Here is a 24,685-nt window from a genome sequence, read left to right as displayed (position 1 = left end):
GGATGAGCTTTAAGATCCCTTCCAGCCCAAATCAGGCTGTGATTTATTCTGTGTCCAAAGCACTTCTGCCCTGGTGCACTGGCCCATGCCTTGGGATCTAGCACCATTCAAACTTCGTGCACTTTTGTGCTGCCTGGGCTGTCTGTCCATCATAAATTCCTCCAGAGCCACACCATGTGATGTCATTGAGTTAATGTGGTGACATGAGAACACCCATATGTTCCCACACTGGGCAGTGTATGTGGTTTTGATCTAGCAGCCAGGGATCTAGAAACTGCCCTTTTTCTGTGACACCTCTGCATGTACAGAATGATGTATCCTAATGCTTTCTGATGAGAAACCATGTCCTTTGTGCTGCCCATCATCCCCCTCTTTGGCATGTCCCTCTGAAAACCTGTGAGCCACAGCTGGCCAGATGTGTCCTCAGAGATGCGTGTGGTTCCTCTGGTCATCGGGGTCTTATACAGTTGTGCCTTCATTCTGAGAATCCCTCTCCCCTTTTGATCCTCGAGTGTGAAATGCTTTTAGTGTTGGTAGCAGGGATGCTGGTCCGTTTTGTTCTGAGTTGTTCTCACCAAGGCCTGTAGTGTCCCTGCTGTGTAGAGCTTTACTGAGCTCTTGCTCTGATGCATTGCTATGCCCCAACATTGGCAGAAACCACGTGCAGAGAACCTGAGTTGATAAGTCAGGTCTTGGTGATTAGTGTTCTTGTTAGCATTTCTATGATAGTTGTTTTCTGAATACAAGCACTGACCACACAGTTACAGCTGCTCCTGTGGTTGCTTCCTGAGGCTCAGGCTTTGGAAGGTGGACATAGAAGTAATTTGTCTTCTCTTACTTCTGGATGTGTCTTTTATTCCCAAGAGTAACACATAGTAGAAACAGTAAGGAAGCAGCTGTTTGAATTAAGTTACAGGAATGAATCCTTTCTCATGTATGTGGGTTTTACCTGCATGGTTCTACCTCTCTAGTACAGTTACACAAGTGTTAATGGATTTATATGAAACCCTTGGACCAGGAGGAAGTTGTCCCCACAAGCAGAAACATAGACACATATGCAACAACACTGCCAGGAATGTGCAGGAATCCAGAACTTGAGCTCCAAAGTCCTGTACCTTGACACTGAGACAACATTTCTTTTCATCACTGGTTTGTGTATTCCCAGGGTGGGAATTTGATGCATTTGGATACTGGTAGGTACCAATTGAAGAGTGTGCTTCTTAATAGGGATACATTTGGGGAGCAGAAATTCTGCCTGAAATGTAAACCACAGTTGCTTGACAATCTGTTGTCTCATTCTTCCAAAAGAGGAGTCAGAGTTTTCATCCAGCTTTCCATGTGCTTAGGTTGAGCCATCCCAATGTAGTAAGAGCCTGTGAAGTTCCTGAGGAGATGAACTTTCTGGTTAATGATGTTCCTCTCCTGGCAATGGAATATTGTTCAGGGGGTGACCTCCGTAAGGTAATGTCTGCTTTGCTTTGCAATATGTAGTGAAATTAATGCTCTTCCTGTAATTGGGGTTGTCTGTGAAACCATCTGTTCTGTGGGGCTTTTCTTTTTACGTACAGGTGTGGGGAAGTAAATGTGAAGTGGTTTTGAAACCAGAGGATACAGAGCAACCCAAAGGCAGATGCTTTTATCCTGAAGCACCGTGTCCTTTCATGGAACTGCTTTAGCATTAATACAAATTCCTGTAGCCTGGAAACTTGCACCCAGTGTGTTTGGCTTTACCGCACTGTGTCTCTGTTTTAGAGTCTGATTCTGGTTTTGATTGATGTGTCTGCAGTATTATGTTGCTCTCAGCACAGGGAAGGATCCTTTTAGTACTGGATTGGGGCCTCCAGGGCTTCAGAGACATTCCTTCTGAGTGGGAATTGCCCTTCTGCAGAACAGCAACATGGAAGAGTAAAGGGACCTTTTGGTGGATCCCCAAGCAGTGGCTGCATTGCCCAATAGAGTTCATGCTCATTTTCCATTGCAGCTGGATTCAGGGAGCAGCTATTTGTATAGGAGTGAAGAAGCAAATCCCTGTTGATTGAGGATTGCTCAGAAATCCTCATGCAAATGATCAGGAAGCTCATTTTTCTGTTTTTTCTGTTACTGGTGTTAAATAGCACTGGAGGAAACTGAGCAGATGTTGAATGCAACAACTGCATCCCTTATTTAGAGGAAAAAAAGAAACCAAACTAACCAACATGTTCTTTTTATTTCTGATCCCGTTCTTTAAATTTCTTACACTTGCTTGGCATCATTTGTGTTTTGTGCGGCTATTAATTTCTCATTGCACATCTACAGTCTTACACAAGGCCTGGAAAAGCATCTGCTGTTGTCTATGGGCCATGCACATGTTTATGCTTGTGCTCTTTCAGGCTAGTGCTGTGAGCTCCAAGCTTGATTTCTGACTTTGCCCCTCTCCTTTCTTGTTCAGCACATCTACACAGAACTTAAAGAGTGAGATGTTGAAGTTTGGCTTCTCTCCCGTAGAGGTTTGAGTATTGGTTGTGCCTGCAGTGTGAGAGGCAGGCAAAAACATGAGGATTGTATCAAGGGAGGGGTGTCTGCAGTGCAGAAGTGTACTTCAGTCGTCTGTAAAAGCCTTTAGGATAGTAAAAATCAAATCACATGTTGATTGACTTGGGGTGTACATGGGAAATTGCTGAAGCTACTTACTGGTCATGAAGGTCATGAAGACAGGGATTAGGATGGGGTTCCTATGGTGCTTCTACCATACCTTTCACTAGAGGAGAAAAATTCAGGGCAAGGGAGAAGAGAGATGAAGCAGTTTAGAGTGGAGGCATGGTTGAGAGTTTAGGTCCTGGTCCATGCTGTGGACACTCCAGTGATGCACAGGCTAATGAGTTGCTTTTTAGTTTGGAATTAACTAAATGGGCAACCTTGAAGCCTGGTGGTACTGTGCCTCCAGGCACAGGCAGCTTTATGGGCATGGGACTGACAATGGGTGACCACAGAGGTGGCTGCACAGTGTTTGTCAGCCTCTTGCAGTGGGGTCTGATACCTCGTGGCTTTTCTATAACAGGGTATCACTTGGGTACAGTCCACTGAGTCCACAGGCTCTGTAAGTGACCATGGCCAGCTTATTCAGATTAAAGCATCAATTGCTTTGGGCCAACTGGGCTCTCTGGGAGCTGTAAATGACTGCAGTTGTCTTCTGTTCTGTGGCCTACACTCAACTGAGGAGTTAACCTGTTAGTTTCCCTTCTTAGCATTTTCTCAGTGACCCATGTTTGAATGCCAAGGGCTTAGGTGCATATCCATTCCTATTGCTTTTTGTTACTCAGTTTATTTTCCCCACTAGAGAGTTGTTCTTCCAAGCAGCAGTCCTGCTTCAGCCATTTGGGGTGTTCCTAAATCCATCAAGCAGAACTTCAGCTGATGAGAAATGAACAGATTCCAGGAGCTTCAGCATCCCTGTTGTCTGTAGCTGTGTTGCCCTGCCTGCATCTCTTACCTGTTTGCTTTCTGATGGCTTTCAGCCTTTTGTGGTGTTATTCTAACAGCTGAAATCTTTTCAAGCCCATCTCTGTGCATTGAATTTAGCTTTGTCCGAGTTATTTTCTTTCTTCCCCTGTGCTTTTATTTCACAAAGCTGACTGCTGCATCCAACTCAAGTTGGATTGAGCTGTGCTTTTCCCTGTGTCGTGTCAGCAGGGGATGGAAAATGCTATTCTTGGCTGTTAACTGTTAACAATGTGACTCTAAACATACTTTTCTTTACTGTAGTTGCTAAACAAACCGGATAACTGCTGTGGACTTAAGGAAAGTCAAATCCTTTCTCTGCTTAGTGACATTGGTATGTAGTCTAATGCCTTTCTTTCTTGTGTTTTGGTTTTTAAAATAAACCACTGAAGGTTTAGGCCATGATGCTCTGCTTTATCCTCATGGGAGAAGGTGTTTGGACTGTGCATGGGGCATGTTGGTTGGTTATTTCTCTTACAATAATCTCTTACTGAATTTTAAGTCAGCTTTACATGGTGTGCAGCTGGAGTAGCCTTTGCGTAGGAAAACTTAAAATACCCCATGATGGAGATAAGGAAATACAATATTGGCCTTGGGCCTTTCATGGAACCTTTGCTTTCCACTTTCACATTTCCAAGATTGAAAATTCATTAAACAAAGCCCCTCAGATGTTGAAAGTAACTTTTTTTGCTGGTTTGTGGCTGTGCCTTATGGGAGATGCTTGATAATCTTTTATCAAGTGGCAGGTGCTGTTCCTTGGGCAGACCAGTAGTGAATTTTCCCCTTCCAACAAGCAGGATTTCTCTTCTTTCTTTTTTGTCAGAAGCTCCACAGTGCCCTCCAGGCAGCTCAAGTGTGGACTGTTGCCACGAGGCAAAGTCCTGCTCTGCCTTCTCTTTGCACATGCTCCCATTCCCTTCCCTGCCACTCCTGTACCAAGGCAAGGAGCAAATTCTGGAAACCAGCCTGGCTAAAACTTGAGTATTTTATTCTTAGCATTTTCTAGCTGGATCAGTCTCCAGATCAAGTTGATCACAGGGTGCCATAAATGCTTGTGCTGGCATGGAAATTGTGGCTGGGAAAGGAGAGTTTAAGAACATAAGTTCCTCCTGGCAGCAGCCCCCACATGAATTGCCTTAAAGCCATCATGGAAGTTCATTTTTTTAGCAGTGGGAGTGACAGAAATGGTCAGAGAAGTGCTACTTTGAGCACACCAGTCCCCTACCAGCAGAGGAGAAGCCTTGAACCTCCAAGTTCAGTGTTGCTAATACTGACCAGTAAAACAAGGAAGTTTGCTTCCAAACAGAGACTTGTATAACTTCTAGTATTTTTACGTCAAAAAGAAACTCCTCTTGTTTCATTTGTCTATCCTCAGCATGTTGCATAATGCGCTTCCATGTATAAATAGGTCTTTGTGTTATCTTGTGTTAATTCACCAAGCTCTTAGGCTAGAGGACATACAGAGCTGTTTTAGGCTGCCAGCACATTTTGGAGACCTGCTTTGCTTGTCTGCTTGCTGTGGTTCATTTTGTAACTGCAGTTGAAGAATTCAGGTGCCTTCTCTGATGTGACCTGTAGTTACACTGTGAGGTCTGAACTCTATAGCAACCTCCATTTCTGCAGAGCAGAGGAATGGACTTAGTTTAGTCCTGGTATAAAAATGACAAATCTTTTAAGTCAGTAGTTCTTAATGGTGCTTTAAAATGTATTATTGTCAACCCTGAAGTTGGGGATACTCGATTTTGATCAGATGTATCTTTAATCAATGTGAGTTTATTTTTTACTAAATCCAACATGTCTTTCAGGGTCTGGTATCCAGTATTTGCATGAAAACAGAATTATACACAGAGATTTAAAGCCTGAAAATATTGTTCTTCAGGATGAAGGTGGGAAGGTGAGTCAGGTGGCCTCTGTCAGTGGTGTTCCCACTGGCATTTCTGGAAGCTGCCAGCAGCTTTGTCTTCCCTGAGATAAAAGAGAACAAGTCGTTTGTGGCATTGAACTGAGCTGAAAACTCAACTGTGCGTTTACTAAAAGTTTACGTTGTCTTGAAGCCAACAATTTTGCTTATTCTTAAATCCTTGTCATTAAAAACAAGTGACTTTTGCTTTCATTCAAGAACCCTGCCTACAACAGAATATGAATGAGATGATAGTGTATCCCTGTGTTTGTGGCTTTCAGGGCTGCATGGAAAATCCAGCTACTTCAGGGAGTCAGCCTAATTGATTTCCTAGTGAAAATCGTTCTCTCTATTGTTACTCTTTAAACAAATACCTTTCAGTTCCCAGATCAAAAGCTAAATACTCTGTTTGGCCAAGCTGTAACTGGTAAGCTGCTTTAAATAAAGTCAAGTCTATGCTGAGATAGGTGGCCAAGGCCAGCATGAGTGGTGAAACAACAAGCCTTAACATTGGGTAACACGTTGAAGTTTCACCATGGATCTTCTCCAGAATTTCCATTCTGGCTTTCCTCTTCTTGTGTGTATGGATGTCAATGCACAGATTTGGGGTTGTTTGGTAGGTTGGGGTTTTTTTTACCTCTGAATTTGCTCTTCTCATGAACTATTTGAACTATCTACAGATTGTTCACAAAATAATAGACCTGGGGTATGCAAAGGATCTGGATCAAGGAAGTTTATGCACTTCATTTGTTGGAACGTTGCAATATTTGGTAAGACGTGTTTTTCATATTTGTGAGTGACATGGTACTGCCAGATGCTGTAGAATCACAGAGTGTGTATCAGAAGGAACCTGTTGAAGCCTCCTATAGACTGTAACCAGCACTATGGCCCAGCCAAGCCCTAAAACCTCCAAAACCTGAGATCCTGTGCCTTCCTGTCCCAGGGGTGTTTGCTCTCCATGGTAAGAAGCGTTTCCTCATGTTCAACCTGAACCTCACAGGATGGTCATAAGTGGCTGTTGCCACTCATTGTATCTCCTGTTGCTTCCAAGATGAGTTTGGCCCCTCCATCCCTTTGTGTGCCACAGCTAGGGGCTGCTCTAAGCCTGCCCCATCTCCAGCTTCCCCACAGCCAGACCCAACAAGCCCCACGCCTCCTATCTCCTCGTGGGTTGGATCCACCAGACAACCTAAGCAAGGTTGCAGTAGGGTCCTTGTGCCACTCTGGAGCCAGGGGCCATGCCCAGACACAGCTTTGTCTCTGTAGAAATGCAAGAAAATAGATGACCTGGAATATACCACTTTCAAAGTGTCTTTTCATGATCCTTTTTAGGCTCCAGAACTCTTTGAAAAGAAGTCCTACTCGGTTACTGTTGATTACTGGAGCTTTGGAACGATGGTGTTTGAATGTATTGCAGGATTTAGACCTTTCTTGCACAATCTACAGCCATTTACCTGGTAAGACACTTACTCTGCAAGAGATGATGCCAGTGAATGACAGCTCCTGTGTGTGGTGAGGTGACAGTGTGAACCAGAGTGATAAATTCATTGTGAGGTGCTTAGGTTGGTGGTCTGCTAAGCTTTGCAGAAGCCATCAATGCTTTAGTAATGTCAAAGACAGTTTGGCTATTTATAGATCTTGTGGTATGTGCTTATTACATTGTGTGCTAGCCTCTGGTCATCGTATTTCCTTCACAAATGAATTTTGAATCAAAAATAGAATTATAAACCAGTCTGTGTATCAATGTCAGGAAAACATAATGGGAAGGAGGGATACAGTGTGTGAGCTTGGCTTTTAAAAGGGTGATTCTGCAACAGGAAAAATCTGAAACTAACTTTTCTGTTAGCACTGAAATAATAACCAGAGAAAAAGTAAATTCAAGGTTTTATGCAAGTGCTAGCTTAAAAAATTGTGTTGTCAAAACATAATTTTAACCAGTATCATGCATTAGTTCCCCTTTTAACTGCTAATTCTTGGGATTTCATTATTTTAATAGTGCAATATTTGTTACATTTTTTCCAACATCAAAAACTTGAATTCCTAATGTAAGAAGCAGAAAATGAATGATGTTAGAAACACCTCTTCCCTAGCCTCAAAAGAAGGAAGAGAACTGCAGGCCACATCCCTGCAGCTTCAGTTCTAGTGGGGGCTCACTGGGACAGAGCTCCAAGCACAGTCAAGCTCTTGGCAAGGCTCAGACTAGTGCTGTAGTGAGCTAAGGTGGGGAAACTGAGGCAGAGTTGCTGGTGCTACTTTCCCTGGTATATCACTTGCTGTGTTTCTAACACTTCTTAGCTGCTTCACTAAGTTGGGGTAAGGGTTTTGCCAGGTGACCCTTGCAACTCTTGGGTCTCTGGAGGCTGATTTTGTTTGCAGGTTTGCTCTGGTCAGTGAACAGTTACCTGTTTGATGCTGTCCAGGCCTCCTTGCCTGAGGTGCAGAAATGTTTCCCGAGACAGAGTTAATGGCAAGGGCTGCCCTCTTCCACGTGGAGATGTTCTGGGTGGATTGTTTGGAAATGTTGTCTTTGTCCTGAAAGAAGAGTTTGTTTTCTGAAGCTAGAAGCCAGGGGCACTTTTTGCTGCTGCCATATTCAATTGAGACTTTAAAAAGGTCACATTGTCAGTATATCCACCAAGGATTTAATTTTCTAGGCATGAAAAAATCAAGAAGAAGGATCCAAAGCACATCTTTGCTTCTGAAGACATGAATGGGGAGGTTCGCTTTAGTACCCATTTGCCACAGCCTCACAGCCTCTGTGGGTAAGTGTGTCCTTGTGGATACATGGGATAATTTTTGGCTTGTCTTTTACACTGAGGGCTGCTCCTCCTTAGGATTGATCCAAGCTCCTGGTGAGCTATCATTTGTTGTTGAGGAACTCTGTGACTGGTTTTCATCTAGTATCACAAGGTCACTGAGTAACATCTAGCTGATAATTTGATGGCACTGAGTCTCATAAACCAAGTGCTTGAGTCAGCTGCTCCGTGGAAGCAGAAGCTTCTAGTACTTGTAGTGGGAAAACTTCTGCAAGCCCATCAGAGGCCACAAAGATGGTGAGAGCCTGTGAGATGCCTCCTCGGAGTCCTGTGTCCAGCTCTGGGGCCCTGAACTCAGAGGGATATGGAGCTGTTGGAGTGAGTCCAGAGGGGCAAAACGACAGGGCAAAAGGCAACGGCACAAGTTATAAGAAGGGAAACAAAATTTGGGCACAGAAAAGGTTTCCCTCTGCTAGTGATGCATCCCTGTGAGAGAGCCCCAGCTGTGGGGAATCTTCATCTGTGGGGACTGCCCAGACTTGCTTGGGCACAGTCCTGAGCAGCCTGCTGCAGCTGTGACGTTGGCCCTGCTCTGGGCTAGGACTTACACCAAAGACCTCCAGGAGGATCTTCAACGTGAATTGGTGTGTACCAAGTCAGAAGTCAAGCTCTGCTCATTTATCATTTATTTAGCATCTGTGTCTTCAGCTGTGCCCAGCATTGCAGTGCAGCTCACTGGCACTGGAAGATTTCTAGGATAAGTACTAGAGTTGAGAATGATAAAAGTGAGCTTTGTGCCAGGCCTGTGGGCTAGTCCATAGTGCACTATGGACTGTCTTTAAAGATGTTCTTGACAATTAACTTCTTGTGTGGATAAAGATGGAGGAGAACCTTCCAGGCAGCATGGGGATGACTATTCTGCAGACAAGGCTTTGAAAACTACATGGTTTTATTTGTATCACAGATAGTTTTTGGAGGAATAAGAACCAAAATCCAATTCTCCCCCTTAGCCATTTGACACATCTTACTGACGTGTCCAGATACTTTTAGTTCAGTGAATGGGAGTCAGAAGAAGTGTCATGAAAGGTATATTGTGCTTCTGCTGAGGTCACTGGGACTGTTACTGCAGTGGGGATAGGGGGGATGCTAACTCTGCATGTGCTCTCCTCCCCTTCCAGGCTTCCCCTGCTCTCCAGATGAGTGACTGCAGTGAACTCACTGTACTTTACACATGTTCACATATGTTGTGCTCATATGGTCTCTAACCTAAGAGTTGTAACCTTATTACTATTGCAAGACCCTAGTTTCCTAAGTGGGCTGAGTGTTGTAGACTCTTTCTTACATCCCTTCTGGATTAGTTTAATTGTAGGACTGATGGAAAATTGGTTGCAACTGATGCTGAATTGGGATCCACAACAGAGGGGTGGAGGTTTAGATCCTGAGACCAGTCGTCCAAAGTGTTTCCTAATAATGGATCACATACTGAATTTGAAGGTAAGTGAGGGTTATTACTGAATTTAGAGGCCTACTGAAAGCACTTCAGAGGATAGAGGGTGTGTTCAGTGGAGCAAAACTATAATCCTGGCATCATCCAGCTGCAGGATCATGAAGAATGTTTTTCTTGGTATCAGGAAGTGAGTGTATATGCAGCCTGTCCAGTGCCTGTCTCAAGGCAGAATACCACTAGAAGTATTAACCTCTAGCTCTACACTTGGAGTGGAAGAATGACCCTATGTTACTGTCTATCACCTCAGAAAGGACTTGCCAAGATGAATTAATGGTTAAATATTTGCTAATAAAAGTTTTCCTGAACTCCACTGCTGATGCTGTGACCTCAAAGTCCACGTACCTGTAGTAGAACAGAGATTACATTCTCCTAACTCTTCCTCTTCAATTAGTGAAGTTTTGCTGGACTAAGTCTGGTTTCTCTGACATTAAAGGTTAGTCCTGGGCTTTGAATTTTGTTATGTGGGGCTATACTCCTCATCTTTATTAATGTAGTCATTAAAACTCAACTGATGCTTTCAGTCTAGCACTTTGATTGCTACATACTCCCTCCCAGGCCTTTGTGTCCTTCATCTTTGATAGCCAGTGACTTGTAATCAACTTCTACTCTTTTCACAGATAGTACACATCCTAAATATGACCTCTGCCAAGATTGTTTCATTTCTTTTGCATCCCGAGGAAAGCCTTCATTCCCTTCAGATTCGGATTGAGTTTGAAACTGGAATTAGTACTGGAAATCAGGAACTGCTGTTAGAGACAGGGATTTGCCTGGACCCTCGGAAACCTGCTTCCCAGTGTGTGATTGATGGCGTAGTAAGAATGATTCTGTTTGTTTAATGTCACATTCTCAGGGAATTTAAAATCTTGGGGAAGATAAATTGCCCTCATCTTCTCCCACTGGAGACAGTTTGCTCTGTAAATGTAGTAATGTAAGGTCTAGCATTATTTCCTTTATTGGGTAATGTAAGATTACCCAGTGACAGATTCCTATGGTATATATTCCTATACTTAGTCTAAATATTCTATATATTCTTTATCTGGGCTAAGTAGTCTATATCTGGGCTAAATAGTTCCTATTAATAGTCTAAATATGATAGCATAAGTATTCCTATAGTAATATCTAAATGTTTAAGTACAGTAACTTGTTAGCAAAAGCTCCTGTGTTTCTGTGGGTCCTCTCAAGATCGGTTTTTTAAGGCACCTGATCTTCTGAGTATGTGCCCTGAATAATTAGTTCATGATGTAACCAGGACCTTCTGGGTTAGTAGGAGCTATGTTTGAGATTTCTTTATGTTCTTTTTTCTTCTCCTACCAGAGAGGCTGGGATAGCTACATGGTGTATTTGTTTGACAAAAGCAAAACTGTCTATGATGGACCCTTTGCTTCACGGAGTCTGTCTGACTGTGTAAATTACATTGGTAAGTATGCTGGAGAACAGCTGGGAACTGAAAGTGCTGCTTCTCGTGTAATAGGAAAGTAGATTTACCTTAGAAATCAGTGTGTTGTCTTGAAGGTCACTATCTAATTCAAAGAGAACCATTTAAGAACCAGGAGCAACCTAACAGTGTTTCTTCTACAGAGCTGTATCTCCCCATTTGCTACATCTAACAGTTCAGAGAATTTATTGCTTGCCCTTTGGAAACTCTTCTATAGAGCTGCTTAGAATTCACTTAAGGTTTTTGCCCTAGTATTAAATTCCATGCACTGAACAGTGTCTACCCCACCTCAACACCTTAGTCTAAGCAGTGCCTCACTTAAACAGAACTGTGATGTGAATGAGGCTTACATGCAACCTAATCTTGTAGCCTAGAGAGGGAAGCCTGTTGTTACGTCTGTGCACTACATCCTGGAAAGAAGGTTCTGACTTGGGGACTCTGGTTTCGTTTGCACAGCCTTCTGCTCTGCTGAAGGGTGTTGTCCCTTCACACCCAGAGTATTGCAGTGACATGATGCTGGGAGATGTTTGCAGAACTTGAGTGATAGCCCACGTAGAAGTCCTTTGCTGGTACCAAGGGTCCAGGGACCTTCTTATCTTAGGGTTTAGCATCTGTGGAAGTTGTGTATATATACCTTCTTCCCCTCACCATGCACAGGTACAAACAGGTTTCAGCAGTCCTTTCTCCTGAGCTTTGGATGTCTATGAGCAGTTGCCCTCCTACACCTCTCCTAGATTTATGCTTCTGGACCCTACATCAGCATCCTGAGGATACAGATTACCTTTTTTCCCCTCTTACTGTCTGTGATAGTTGCATTTCAGCTGTGATCCATCTCTTGTGTCTCACCTAAGTGAAAGAACATGTCCCTCATTCTATGCTGCTGATCATTCATCCACCTTGCTGTGATAACAGAGCCAAGCCAGTGTGTTTGGGCACAGTACACCAGTTGCAGGACTGCTGTCATTCCACTGGGAGTTAGTGCTGGTCTTCAGAGACACCTCAGGGGTTCAAAACCTCTTGTACTGTCTTCGTGACAGTTTTCAGTTCTAGTCATAATGTGTCCATAACCCCATAGCACTGATCCTACTTCTGGTCTTACCAAGCAGAGCTAAGTGACTGAGAAACTCCAGGCCCCTCCTTCATTTTGAGTTACTGGGAGTAGAATCTGTCCGCTGCTGCATGGTGGGGTCTGCTCCAGTGGGTCCCTGTTAGTTCTGGTGCTGCTGCCTGGCCCCAGCATCATCAGGCATCATTCTTTGGCCTGGCTCTGCAGTTGTGCTGGTTTCTGTATCTCCTTTTCTCCTTCTACTCTCATTCAGGTTTATCCTGATTGGCTTTTTTTGTATTCTGGGCTATTTTATCCTGGTGAATCTCATTGCATGACATCATTGTGCTGGATCTCTTGGAGCTAAGGCTTTTTACAACATGTTTATTGATGTCTCAGTGTACTGACAGTTCCCCATCTCTGTAGGGGAGCACACAGAAGTCCTGTGTCTTTTCCCCTTATACATCTACATTGGGAATCTGGGAGGGAGCATCAAAAGATTCGAAGATGTTTTCAGATGAAACACACGTCAGGACTGATGTGTGACCGATTTCAGCTGATTAAGTGGAGCAATTAAATCTGCTTTGCTAGCTTGGGCTAGTACTTTAGATAAGAGTTTCTGGATAAAACCATCCCTGGGTCCTGCTTTGTGCCATGTTTCGTGCAGTATGTCTGCTACTGCCGATAGACCAACATGCTCAAAGGGATCAGTGCTCCTGCAGCTGTGAGTTCAAACATGAGTAGTTAGTTGCTTGGCTGGCAGGAGGCTGTCAGATAACTGGGGGGCTGTAATGTGTAAAGCTTGTACACACCTGAGCAAGTATGGCATGGCTTGATCCCTTAGTTTAGGCACCTGAAGCACTGGGAATGTTGTAAGTACTGAAGTCCTTCTTTAGAGTTGTCCTTTCATTTGTGCACATTTGTGTTTTTCTTGCATTCAGTACAGGACAGTAAAATCCAATTGCCAATTCCTCAGCTGCGCAAAGTATGGGCAGAAGCGGTTCACTACGTGATTGGGCTGAAGGAAGATTATAGCAGGCTCTTCCAGGGCCAGAGAGCTGCCATGTAAGTTGTTACTTCTCATTGAGAAGATCCTGTATTATGCCACTACAGAGAGTGTTTGCATGGAAATGTGTATCTCGGGATGTTTTGGTTACCCGGAGTTTTACAGCCCTTTGCTATTCTATACTTTTAAGTCATAAAGCATATCTGGGGGAGCTTATTCCACTTCAGGAATTGTACTGCACAGTGCTCAACATGCATGATAAGTGGAAAGAACCTTGAATATAGTCACAGCCTCACAGACCTCTGGAGGTCATCCCAGTCCAACCCCCCGTGCTGAAGCAGGGTCACTTACAGCTGGTTGCCCAGGACCAGGCTTCTCAGTATCTCCAAGAACAGAAACTCCACAACCTCTCTGGGCAATCTGTGCCAGTGCTCAGTCACCCTCACAGTAAAAAAGAGTTTCCTGATGTTAAGAGGGAATTTACTGTGTCAGTTTTTTGCCCATTGCCTTTGATCTTGTCACTGGGCACCACTGACAGGAGCCTGGCTCTCTTCTCTATGTACCCTCACTGCAGGTATTTGTACATTTTGATCCCTACTCAGCTGTCTTTCCTCCAGGCTGAACAGTCACAGCTCCCTCAGCCTTTTCTCATAGGAGGCGTGTTGCAGTCCCTTTATAACCTTCACTGGCCTTCCTCCAGTATGCCTATGTCTCTGGGGAGCACAAACTGGACCTAGGTATGGCCCCACCAGTGCTGAAATAGAAGGGATGGATCAGCTCCCTCAGCCTGCTGGCAGCACTCCTCCTAATACAGCCCAGGGTGGTTGTTTCACGAGTTGACAGAATGAGTGAAACTGTTGTTTGTAGAGTTTTGTCCTGTGTTTGAATCACAGAATGGGCAGTGTCATTAATCTCAAGTGATAAAAAAGGTGTCAGCATTCACCAGGGACAACATGCACTACAGGACCTTCTTAATGCTAAGAAATACTCTACACTGCAAGGGCTGTTCAACTGAGCTTGACAAAAATAGTGGGAAAAGAGGAAGGACTTTCTCTGTTGCTTGCTGAAGACCTGCAGTGTCTGAGAATATGAGATGATCCCACTGAGAGTCCCTGTTCCAAAGATCTTCCAAAATGTTTTGCTACCTGTGTCTTTCGTTCAGGTAACATAAGTCCAGGTATGCTTTTCAACTAATGTGCTATTCTTGCTTCCTTTGTTAGGCTCAGTCTTCTTCGGTACAATGCCAACCTAATCAAAATGAAAAACAATATGGTGTCAGCATCCCAGCAACTGAAAGCCAAACTGGAATTCTTTCATCAAAGCATTCGCCTTGACCTGGAGAGATACAGTGACCAGATGGCTTATGGCATATGTACGTGTTGTGTAACACTTGTCTTGAGTGTCTTGTCTGATCCTATAAAAGCTCAGACTGACTATGAAGGACTATGGGTAAGAACTGGCTTAAAAGAAAATTAGTGCAGGAACTGCCATTGTGTTCCTCAGCATCTTTATGGGTATGTTTTAGCTGAGGCAGATGCAGGACGAGAGTTTGGCAGAAGCAAAGGCAGGAGGATAAAAACCATGGTATTTATGGAGACCTTCAGTAACAGTGAAACCAGTGGTCAGCTGTTGCCTACTGAGAACACCAAGCTAAGAAAATGGGAGTATTAATAGTAGTGGTGATGTGAATGTTTGCTCTTTATTCATTCAGAGCCTGATTCATTTGGAATTATCACTGGGCATAAAGTGGAGGGCAGAGTTGCTGCACTGGATGGACAGTGGAAGGGCCACTGGCCACCCATGGCAGAATGAATGGGCATGGCAACTGTGGGAACCCTGTCCCTGCCCATGACAGGGGGTTGGAACTGGATGAGTTTTGAGGCCTCTTCCAACCCAAACTAGTCTGGGATTCTGTGATTCTATAAATCCTATCAATGGGCTTGTATGTGAGTTAAGGTCAAGCATGGAGTTGTTAAGCTGCAACTTTGCTGCCTCTGATTTCTGGGTCATGACCCCTGCTTGGAGACTCAGCATCAACTCTTTGTGTTCAAATTTAATTGATGTATGTAAAGTTCAGGTTATGCTTTATTTTTGTGTCTGTATCTTTTTGTAAATTAACAAGTCTTTTCTCTTAAGCTTCAGAAAAGATGCTGAAAGCCTGGAAGGAGATGGAAGAGAAGGCCTCTCAGTGTGCACAGGTAGGGGGTATTAAAGAAGCTTCATTTTCTCTCTGTGGAGGAGGTCATGACAGGAACTTAAAGTGTCATATGTGCCAGTGCTCTGTCCCTTCTCTGTTTCATATGCTGCCTGCTGTGGGAATGAGAATATCACTGTAGGTGCTTTAAAAAAGAAACAGCTTCCAGACGCCAGGTTGCTTGAATCGAGTGATTTGAACAAAACCAACACAAATGTCACTAGACTCAGTTGTCTGTATAGGAAAGTAAGCTATAGACACATTATCTATTGCCTAGGAAAAATGGTGGTGCTACAGACAAGAGTCTTCCTGGTTGGATTGATTGCAGACAACAATTTCCATTGCTAAAGCTGACAATGATACCAAACACTCTGCAGTTACTTCAAAATTGCAGTACTTCATTTAGGAGTACAGCCAGAGTAAATTTCTAGTATTCTGCAAGTAAATACAAAAATAGTTTTTAGTAAGAGTCATCCTTAAAGAGTTTAAAGCAGAGCCAGAACCAGTTGTTACTCTGAGTAATCCTAATAGGTAAGAGTTGTTTCTACTTGTGGTTTATGGACAGTTGAGCTGAGAACATTCTGTTTCTTGGAGAGTTAGTTCTGTGAGAAAGGCTAGTGGAAATGCTTAGAATTCTGATCTCTGGCTTCACGAAATAAGCATTTTGATTTTTACCTCCACTGGAAATGATGAGGAGACAGAGGCCTTTTTGACAGAATAATTCTGCCTCCAATTCTGTCCAGACCTTTATAGGGAAGGAGTAAGCTTTTAGCTGTGAAAACTAGAGACAGAGTTAGGATGATTGTAGTTCATTGTCAAAAGCTGTTTCTTCTCTTCTACTGAATGCATTGAATAAAGCTTGGGAGAGGGGAGCATTCAGAAGAAATGCAAGGAAAAGCCAGCACATTTGTAGTGTATTTCTCAGAGTAAAGGTCTTTAAAACATCTCCAGAAGTACTTACTCACTTCTTCATGCTCTGTGATAGTAGGTAGCTGCAGGAGCGCCAAGAACATTGCATGTTCTGCTGACCAGGACTGGCACATGGTTTGCTGGGCTGATGTCTTCCATTTTTGCTCTCCCCTGCAAGGTGTTTTTGTATGGGCTCTCATAGTAATACAGAGCACAGTGATTAATACATTAAAATCCCAGACACCATTAGAAACACAAACAGTAAATTACATTGCCTATTTTTTCCCCCTATGAAGGAGCAGACTGGGTAGTTCAGTTTCTATCTCCATCTAAGTCAGAAGGATCTTGGAGCCTTGATTCTGCTTGGTCATTTGATGGAGAGAGGGGAATTGGGATTCCCACCTGAATTCACTTCTGTTCAGCTCTTTAAATTTTGGGGTCTTGTTGCTCCCTGTAAGGCAGCAAGAAAGATAAAAGGGAGGCTGCTTCTAGCAGCATAACTCAAAGCTGGCACAGGTTGTTTCCAGCAAACCAGGAACCTCAACAAATATTTCCTTAGCAAACCATCAGAATTGCATTGTCTTCAAGCTGTGCAGTCCCCATATGTAGTTGCACCATGTCCAGTTATCAGGAATGGAAAATGGTTTCCTCTGTAATACACAGTAGTGTGTCAGTCTATCTACTGGGTAGCTTGACTTCTCTGAAGCCAAGAGACACAGTTATGCTGTGTGGTGAGCCATAGTGCTCCAGATAAAGACATTCCTTTTGATAACAGGGTTTACTTCACGTTCTAATTCTCCTTTCTTGTTTCTTCTTCGGTTATTCTTTACCTGCAAGACCTCCAGCAAGGGATGTTCTGGAAAATGTTCAATTTTCAGCTCCCAGGTCAGAAAAGAAAAGCTGAAATACCTCAGAAAACTTTCTCAGGAAGGCAGCTCAATACCCACAGTCCATGGCACTGAGACCCATCACAGTGACCAGTGCTGTCTTAACTATGCTGGGGATCTCCACATACCTCCTACTCATGCTCAGAAGCGTTGTTGGCTGCCTCACCTATCTTACTGTGGGGGCGTGGCAGAAGATTGGTATATTCTATAGTGCTTTGAGGAAGATGTCAGACTGAAATGCATATGGGAGGGTAAAATGTGAGAGCACCCACTGTCAATACTGTAAGAGTAGAAGAAAAAACTCTTCACTGCTGGAACGTATGTAGAGCCAGGGAGTGTGTGTGTGCAGTGTGCATCTTGGAGAGAGATACAGTTGATGAGAAAAATCTTAGTCTCCATCTAGTTTGCTTGTCAGAGATTTGTATCTAGGTGATAGCATGCATTGAGAACAGTAACTTCAATTAGTGTAGCAGCAGTCATGTCAAAGAGCTTTTTTCTCCTAAACTCTTCACGGAGATAGTCCATTATCCGGACAAGTGTTCTGGGGAGCTTTATCTACTTCATTACTCTCTTCAGTTTGATGATGTGCATAAATTTCACCATTAGGCTGAAGATATTGGATATCTGGATGAGCAGATCATGGCTCTCCACACAGAGATTGTAGAGCTTCAGAAGAGTCCATATGCAAGGCGCCAAGGAGAGGTCATGGAGAGCTTGTAAGTACTTTGCTTAGTATCTTTACTGCACATAGATGGGGTGTATTTCAGTGTGTGAGGGCTTTTTGTCTCTATTAGTGGTTCCATCACTGCTTTTGGAATCCACTTTGGAAGTACAGAGTAGTTTGCAATCAGTTTTAATATAATTTTGCTGATAAAAGGGAAGATCCCACCACTTGTGTCTGTACGCTGCTCCATCCTCTTGAAGTTCTAACATCACTTGAAAGTGTTATAAGACAGGATAGGACACTGCTTTATCCAGAAGATAGCTGTGTAAGGAAGCTTGACATTCATTCATAGGAGTAAACTCATCTAACTTGCCTAACTGACCCTGCAGCCACACAATGACTAGGCCTGGAGAAACATGGAAAACACAGGTGGGGGAGGACAGGACACTTCTGTCACTGACTATGAAATTTCATCTTAGAAGAGGGTGGGCCTGAGATATGTATCTTAGTCTCCACTGAAAAATGCAGAGGATTTCTTTTTGCGTTTGAGTGAGTTTTGTAGTGTTGAGTGAGAAAATTGAGGTTGTTGGGAAACCCTGTTAAATACGTTCGATGTGTTTTCCAGGCAAGGATAATGACCAACTCTTAAATACTTGAATATTTGGAACTTGACTTTATATATCTTTTTAAGTATTAAACCATGGAAGAGCTAAGTGGTATTTGGGCTGTTGCTGAGAGCAACAAGTGGCAATTATAAAAGAGGGGGATCAAATAGCCACTGAGATTGAACAGCCACTAAATCTGTTGTTAGTAAGAGCTCTTCTGAATGACATTTAGTAAGGTATAGCTTAACTGCAAGGCTTTCTTTTTCTTGAGTCACCTGTTTGTTGATACACATATGAATCCTTTTCTTCTTTTTAAAGGGAACAGAGAGCCGTAGACCTGTACAAGCAGTTAAAAACAAGACCTCCAGGTATGGAAGGAGATGGTTGAAAGAATGTTTTGCACTTGACACCCCATGACTAATTTTGTTGAACTTAAACAGAGAAAATACCATTCAGGGGAAGACAAATGACTGTATTAAAATTAATGAGACTCAAGAGCATATACCTTAAGATGGTTGCTGCTTTGTGCAGAGCCTAGAGCTCTCCCAGAATCTGTAGTCCTGTTCCTCAGCCATTGGGTTTCCTTTTGGTTTTCAGTCTTAGAGCATCTGCCCTGAACACGTGTCTGCCTTCTGGCATTCTCTACCTTCTTTCCTGCCTGCAGTACTGTTGCTTTACTCCCCCCAGACATGGGAAGAACTGTTGACCCTCTGTCATCATTCCAAGCCAAGGGCAGTCTGTTTTTTCCCTCTCCTCCCTCTTATACTGGAGGGAGTCCCGTGTTTGGGGATTATTATGTTCTTAACATAGTAACTGGTGAGCAGAAGGATCTAGTTTTTGGCAGTCTTCATTGAAGCCAGTATCTGGACAGCAAGAGTGGCTGGAATTGCATGCATCACTGTGGAGAGCCATTAAGGACTAATGAGAGACTGTGACAGGTTTTAAGATGTTTAAATGTTCCATTGTGTTTTGTTTTGTTTGGCTGCACTCATTAAATCAGACCTTTCCTTGACTCTGGGCATTTTGTGTCCAGAGTGACTCCTCATGGAAAAGCATTTTATTAATGTGGTGATTGATGGCACTTCTAGATCATGCCTACAGCGACAGCACGGACATGGTGAAGATCATTGTGCAGACAGTACAGAGCCAAGACCGAGTTCTCAAGGAGCTCTTCGGCCATCTCAGGTACAAATGCAACTTGGAAAGCAGGAAAGGAGAGGGAAAACCATAGAGATCAAAGCTTGATCTGCAGGTGTACATTTTTCATTGCAATATTAATTCTGCTGCTTTGTGTCTGTGTTGAATTTCCACGTACTTCTTTAAAACATGTAGGTAACCTGTGTAACTAATAGGGAAGGGGAGGAGAATACAATGGCTTGTACTATTAGCATCCAAGAGTTCACTTTAAAATGAGACAAAGTCTGCCAGTGTTTAGGTTGGGATTACAGTCTTAAAGGGAAAAAAGAACTTGTGTAACAGCTGAGAAGATACCACAGTGATTTTTTTCATTAATTCTTCAGGTAGCTCAGAAAAAATGTCATTACACAGATCTCAATAGTCAGCAAAGCATGATTTAGATGTGACTTATGCTTAGTAGATCCCGTAAAGAAGGTTACTAGCTGTGGTATGGTCAGCCCCATAGAGACCAACATGGGCCAGAGAAGATGAATGAAGTCCTATGGTTGAGTTGCTGTGCTCTCCCTTATCATTAGGATCAATTTTTGCATTTCAAATAAGAAGAGCTTGTATTGTAGGTAGTGTTTTATGCTTCCTTTTTTGAATACTAACTGGACTTGGAGAAGTCCAGGGGTCCCTCTAGTCTTGCAGGTTTTGTACCTGCAGTTGTCACAGATGTGTTCTCACACAATTTTTCTTGAATCCCAAGGTTTTGCCAGCACATATTGCCACACAAGCTGAAAAGTAACTCTATGTTTGGTTTCTATTACAGCAAGCTCTTGGGCTGTAAGCAGAAGATCATTGACCTGCTTCCAAAGATTGAAGTGGCTCTGAATAACATCAAGGAAGCTGACAACTCGGTGATGCAGATGCAGGGCAAAAGGCAAAGGGAGATCTGGCATTTGCTGAAAATCGCATGTGTAAGTAGCTTTTGGACGTTTTGTGCTGCAAACCAGGTGCTTTCCTGGTTAGCTTAAGTTGTTTTCAAGACTATGCTGCTTTCCCTGAATTGATTATAGTGACAGTACAGCTGAAGCTGATTTCCGCATGCCCACATTGAAGGTCAGTATAGGAAACCTGTATGTCTTTTCCCTGTCAGGATTGCTGCTGCTGTGCATGGCTTGCAGTTTAGGACATGGCACCACCTCCTAATTCTTCAGCATAGAAGACACATCATGTACAACACTGTACAATGTCACATCGGTGACATTGGTACCAGAACTCCGGAGGCTTGTACCAGCTGACTTGCCAGCCACAGACATGGCCTAGTTTGTGTGCATATGTTACAAACAGTATAGAAAATAAGCCTGACAAAGAAGTCCCTTGTCCATCACCAAGAGATGAATTTCTCTTTTTCCAGACTCAGAGCTCTTCTCGATCACTGGTAAGCTCCAGCCTGGAAGGGACAACCTCAGCACCAGCAGCCATGTGGCTCCCACAGGGCTCCTCAGGGAGTATACCCCATCCTCTGTCCCATATGGCAACTCCTGAAGATGGGTAAGAGCTGTTGGGAAAGGAGAGCACTGCAGAGTGTAGCCATTTAAGGTGCAAACACTGAAATCCTCTCCTCTGCCACTGGAGTCTCCAGTGCTGAGGGGGCATGTCCTCACCACATCCCATGTGGTGGGTTTTGGATATGTTGGGCAGGGGAAGTTTTGGTATACCAAACTGTCTCCGAAGGCAAGATTGTTCCATTCTTGACTGGAGTTTTAGTAACTTACCTCTGGCCATTACCTACAGCAATGAGATTTTGAGCTGAAATGCAGTATCATTTCATGCCCAGGTTCTGGTGCAAATCCCAGATAAATCATATCATATTTAGTGCTTCTACGACTTTGGTGGTTTTAAGAAGTCTTAATTCAAAGGGAGGACTTAAGTTGGGGTTAATACTAAGCAATCCATCTGGTTCAATACCTAGGGCTTTATTTATCCTTCCAAAAAATGTGTCAGCAGCTCAGTTGTGCTCTAAACCGATCAGGAATGAGGAACCCTATTCAGAAACCTCTGCTCTCTGGTCCTGAGCAACTTCCACATACTGCTGTCAGCTGAAGCACTGTGCTAGCCATTTCTTGCATGTCATGTAATTCTGTCTTGGGGTTGGATTTGGTAATTAAGGCCCCTTTCTCTCAGCCAGTCACCGCTAAGTAAGAGTTGCCAGGAGCTGAGAGGCTTTCTCTTTTTTTTTGTTAGTAATTTTACTTCCAGTCAACATAATGAAAGGAAAGGTGGCCCTCGAAGACTGCTCAGCCCTTGATGTGCAGCAGTGCTGCTTGAACATCAGCAGCAAACCATTTTTGGGTGGTCAGGGCAATACCTGGATTCTGAAGATACGCATCTTCTAAGCAGGCTTTTGCTGGAAGTCAGTTGGTTTTTCTGAAACCCTGAGCAACCTTTCCCCTTCTTTTTTCCTGCCTGCTGCTGTGGGGCAGTTTTCACCTCTGGCTAATGTGGGGTGATCACCTTTTATAGGTGCTTTCCTGGGCCTTTGGGTCTCCTCAGAGCTCCTCTTCAAACCATGACTTCACTGTATGAGGCACTATACAAAGAGTCAAGAGATGTAAATCTTATGGGGAGTGGGCAGTGATTTCAGGCCCCTTGTACTCAGCTCACTCCCATGGTTCTGTCAGTGTGGTTTGTGCAGTTCCTCTGTAGGGAAGGAATGCAAATCCATGCTTCCAGGGTGGGGATCTGCCACCTCAAAGCATGTTTTTGTGCCCTACAAGGTAGCTTCTAGAGTTGCAGACAACTCCTGCAAGTCAGGTTTTGGGGTTGTTTAATTTTTGTTCATCTGGGGTTTTTTATCTGCCATAGTGCAGAACCTTCTGATGTTGGTGTTACTTTGTGTTTTATATCTGTCATGCCTTCCTTGCAGGGAAAATTTTGTCCATGTCATAGAAGAGAATCTGAATTACCTCGAACTCTTTAGCAGTATTTTGCAGGAGGTGAGACAGGAGCAGAACAACAGTATGATGGTAAGTCTGTTGGTGTGTCTCTGAGGACCTCGTTTTTAAGAGCCACAGCAGGGTCCTCTGAGGCTGTGGAGAACTCCTTAAATAGGGCAATATGTGATGATGTGAATTACTGTGGCTGTCATCGCTTCTGGATTCCACTAACATTAGAAGGTAGTCCTTGGTGCTAATGTCAGCCGAGTAGTCTGCATGGTGGAGTGGGCTGTTCTGTGGGCTGGTCAAGCTTGGTCTGAATACTGGTTGCATTCTCAATTGGAGAGTCCTGGTCTGTGTCCTTGCAGAGTGGGCAAGGTTCTCCATTTCCAGAGCTCTTTCCTGATCATTAACTGAAGCTCTCCTCGTGGCAGAAGTGAGGCTTTAGAGAGTCTTAAGAAGGATCGTTGCACAAATTGGTATTTGAAGTAGCAAGAAATAACAAAAGTAAATAGTGATTACCCAGAGGCTATGATGCCATCTGAAACTCTGTTCCTGAATTACTAATTGAAGCCAGTAAGTTTCTGCTCAGAAGAGCCTGGTTACCAGAGTAATAAAAAGCACCTCAGAATGCTGGCTCTCAGGTGATTTTGGGCACTGTATCATATAAGCACATGTATGAATATAATGAGAAAAGGACAATAAGGCATGTAGATTGACCTGTTTATAACAGAGAAAATTCTATACAGCTGCTGTTAGCATGAGATTGTATTACAAGCTTATTGCAGTTGTGTAAAGAAGTCAAAGATCCACCGCTGTGCTGTAACTTGGATTTTCAAGAAGCTTCTTAAAGCTTGAAATTGAAGGTGTTTACCAGTTGTAACTGCTGAAATAACAATGAACAGAGGGTTGGGGAAGTGGAGGTGGTTGATGAAATGAAGCTCTTATAATTCATAAACATTTTAATGTATTAGTGTTTATGAATAATTGTAAACAGTGAACTGAGAGTTTACTGGAGTTACTGAGTTATTTGGGATTGTGAAATGAAATCTTATTGGTGGGAGTTGCATATGACGCTGTGATAGCAAGGGATTGAGCAACTGAGTGAGGAAATGAAATTAGCTACCAGTTAAGGCAAAGTAATTATGTTAGCAGGGAAGACAGCCTTAATTATGCATACTCTGGTCTCATCCATTGGTTGGTCAGTGCTTTATTTGTCTTTGTTCCATTCTGACAATATTGGTATCAGTTGTGGAACACAATATTCTATCTTGTCTCCTTGCTGTGGCTAGAGATGAGAGAGAAGCTGTTTGACTGGCTTCTGTTAATCATCCATGTGTCTGTCATCCCCCTTATCCCAAGGTGCAGCATCTGTCCCTGGCATATTTTAGCCCAGAAAGATCATTCATTGCTGTGGAATCACACTCTGCAGATCAGCACTTGTTTTGTCATGTTTGGTTTTTTTTCCAATTTTTCATGTGTCAGGGGACAGAAGTTAGGCAGCAGGAAAGCAGCAGAAAAGGGGTTTTGTCCTCTTCATCTGCAGGAATAAAGCAGGATAAAATAATAATTACAAGAACTTTTTATCTATTCTTGCGTACATTTGAGATCAATTTCTTTTTATTTGTGTTCTTGCCCTACCAGTATGTCCTGTGGTGCACTGGGAACCCCAGTGGTAGGTTTTGTGCGGGCACAAAATATGATTTCCAAAGGGAGTTGCAGTCTGTGACGTGCCTGAGCGCTGCAATAAGTATGGGAGGGGGCTTTGTGCTGTGGGCAAGCTGAGATGTGAAATTGTGAGATTACTTTTCAGCTGTTAGATCAACATGATCCCTTGGGAAGAGAGAGATGCTGGATAGCGGGTGACCTTTGGTCACCACCTTGGAAATACACATTCAATAGCAGTTTTCCTGTGTTTCAGTTGTTTCCTTGCTTCTTCTTCCAGAGTTTTGATTGGAGCTGGCTCAAATAGCCCAAGGAGCTGACGTGTTGCTGTCTGCAGAGTGCCTGCATGCTGAGAGGTGGCTTGGCATCGATGTGACTGGTCCATCAACCACCTTGTGTTTTGTACCCTTAGCGGAGTTGGTTCTGAAGGCGTGGTGCTCAGGAGCAGATCCACCACCAGCAATAACAACCAGGGTTTTCCATGCTGCTGCCTTGTTGGGTTCTTAACCACTACCTGTTGGAGACACAGCTGCAGTGCTGGCTGCCTTCACCCGCGGGGGGCAGGAGCGGGGACACC

General features: G+C 43.5%; 1 protein-coding gene across 1 annotated transcript; it reads left to right on the top strand.

Annotated features, from left to right (window-relative positions):
* Positions 1 to 1,227: 1,227 nt before the first annotated feature.
* CHUK (conserved helix-loop-helix ubiquitous kinase) lies at positions 1,228 to 24,415 on the top strand (the record flags this gene model as incomplete). Its single annotated transcript, XM_010014994.1, is given in 20 exon segments — positions 1,228 to 1,339; positions 1,342 to 1,461; positions 3,742 to 3,811; positions 5,283 to 5,371; positions 6,058 to 6,147; positions 6,710 to 6,834; positions 8,032 to 8,139; positions 9,492 to 9,627; positions 10,258 to 10,452; positions 10,955 to 11,057; positions 13,062 to 13,185; positions 14,347 to 14,498; positions 15,263 to 15,324; positions 17,723 to 17,832; positions 18,704 to 18,753; positions 19,474 to 19,570; positions 20,334 to 20,481; positions 20,922 to 21,058; positions 22,434 to 22,533; positions 24,389 to 24,415. Coding segments are annotated over 20 exon segments (2,155 nt in total), but the record flags the coding sequence as incomplete, so codon positions are not given.
* Between the last annotated feature and the right edge of the window lie 270 nt (positions 24,416 to 24,685).

This window comes from Nestor notabilis, unplaced genomic scaffold (genome assembly GCF_000696875.1).
Source record: "Nestor notabilis isolate BGI_N333 unplaced genomic scaffold, ASM69687v1 Scaffold36065, whole genome shotgun sequence".
Classification (NCBI taxonomy): domain Eukaryota; kingdom Metazoa; phylum Chordata; class Aves; order Psittaciformes; family Psittacidae; genus Nestor; species Nestor notabilis.
The sequence above is the reverse complement of the archived record's forward strand: the minus strand, read 5'-3'. Positions and strand labels throughout refer to the sequence as shown.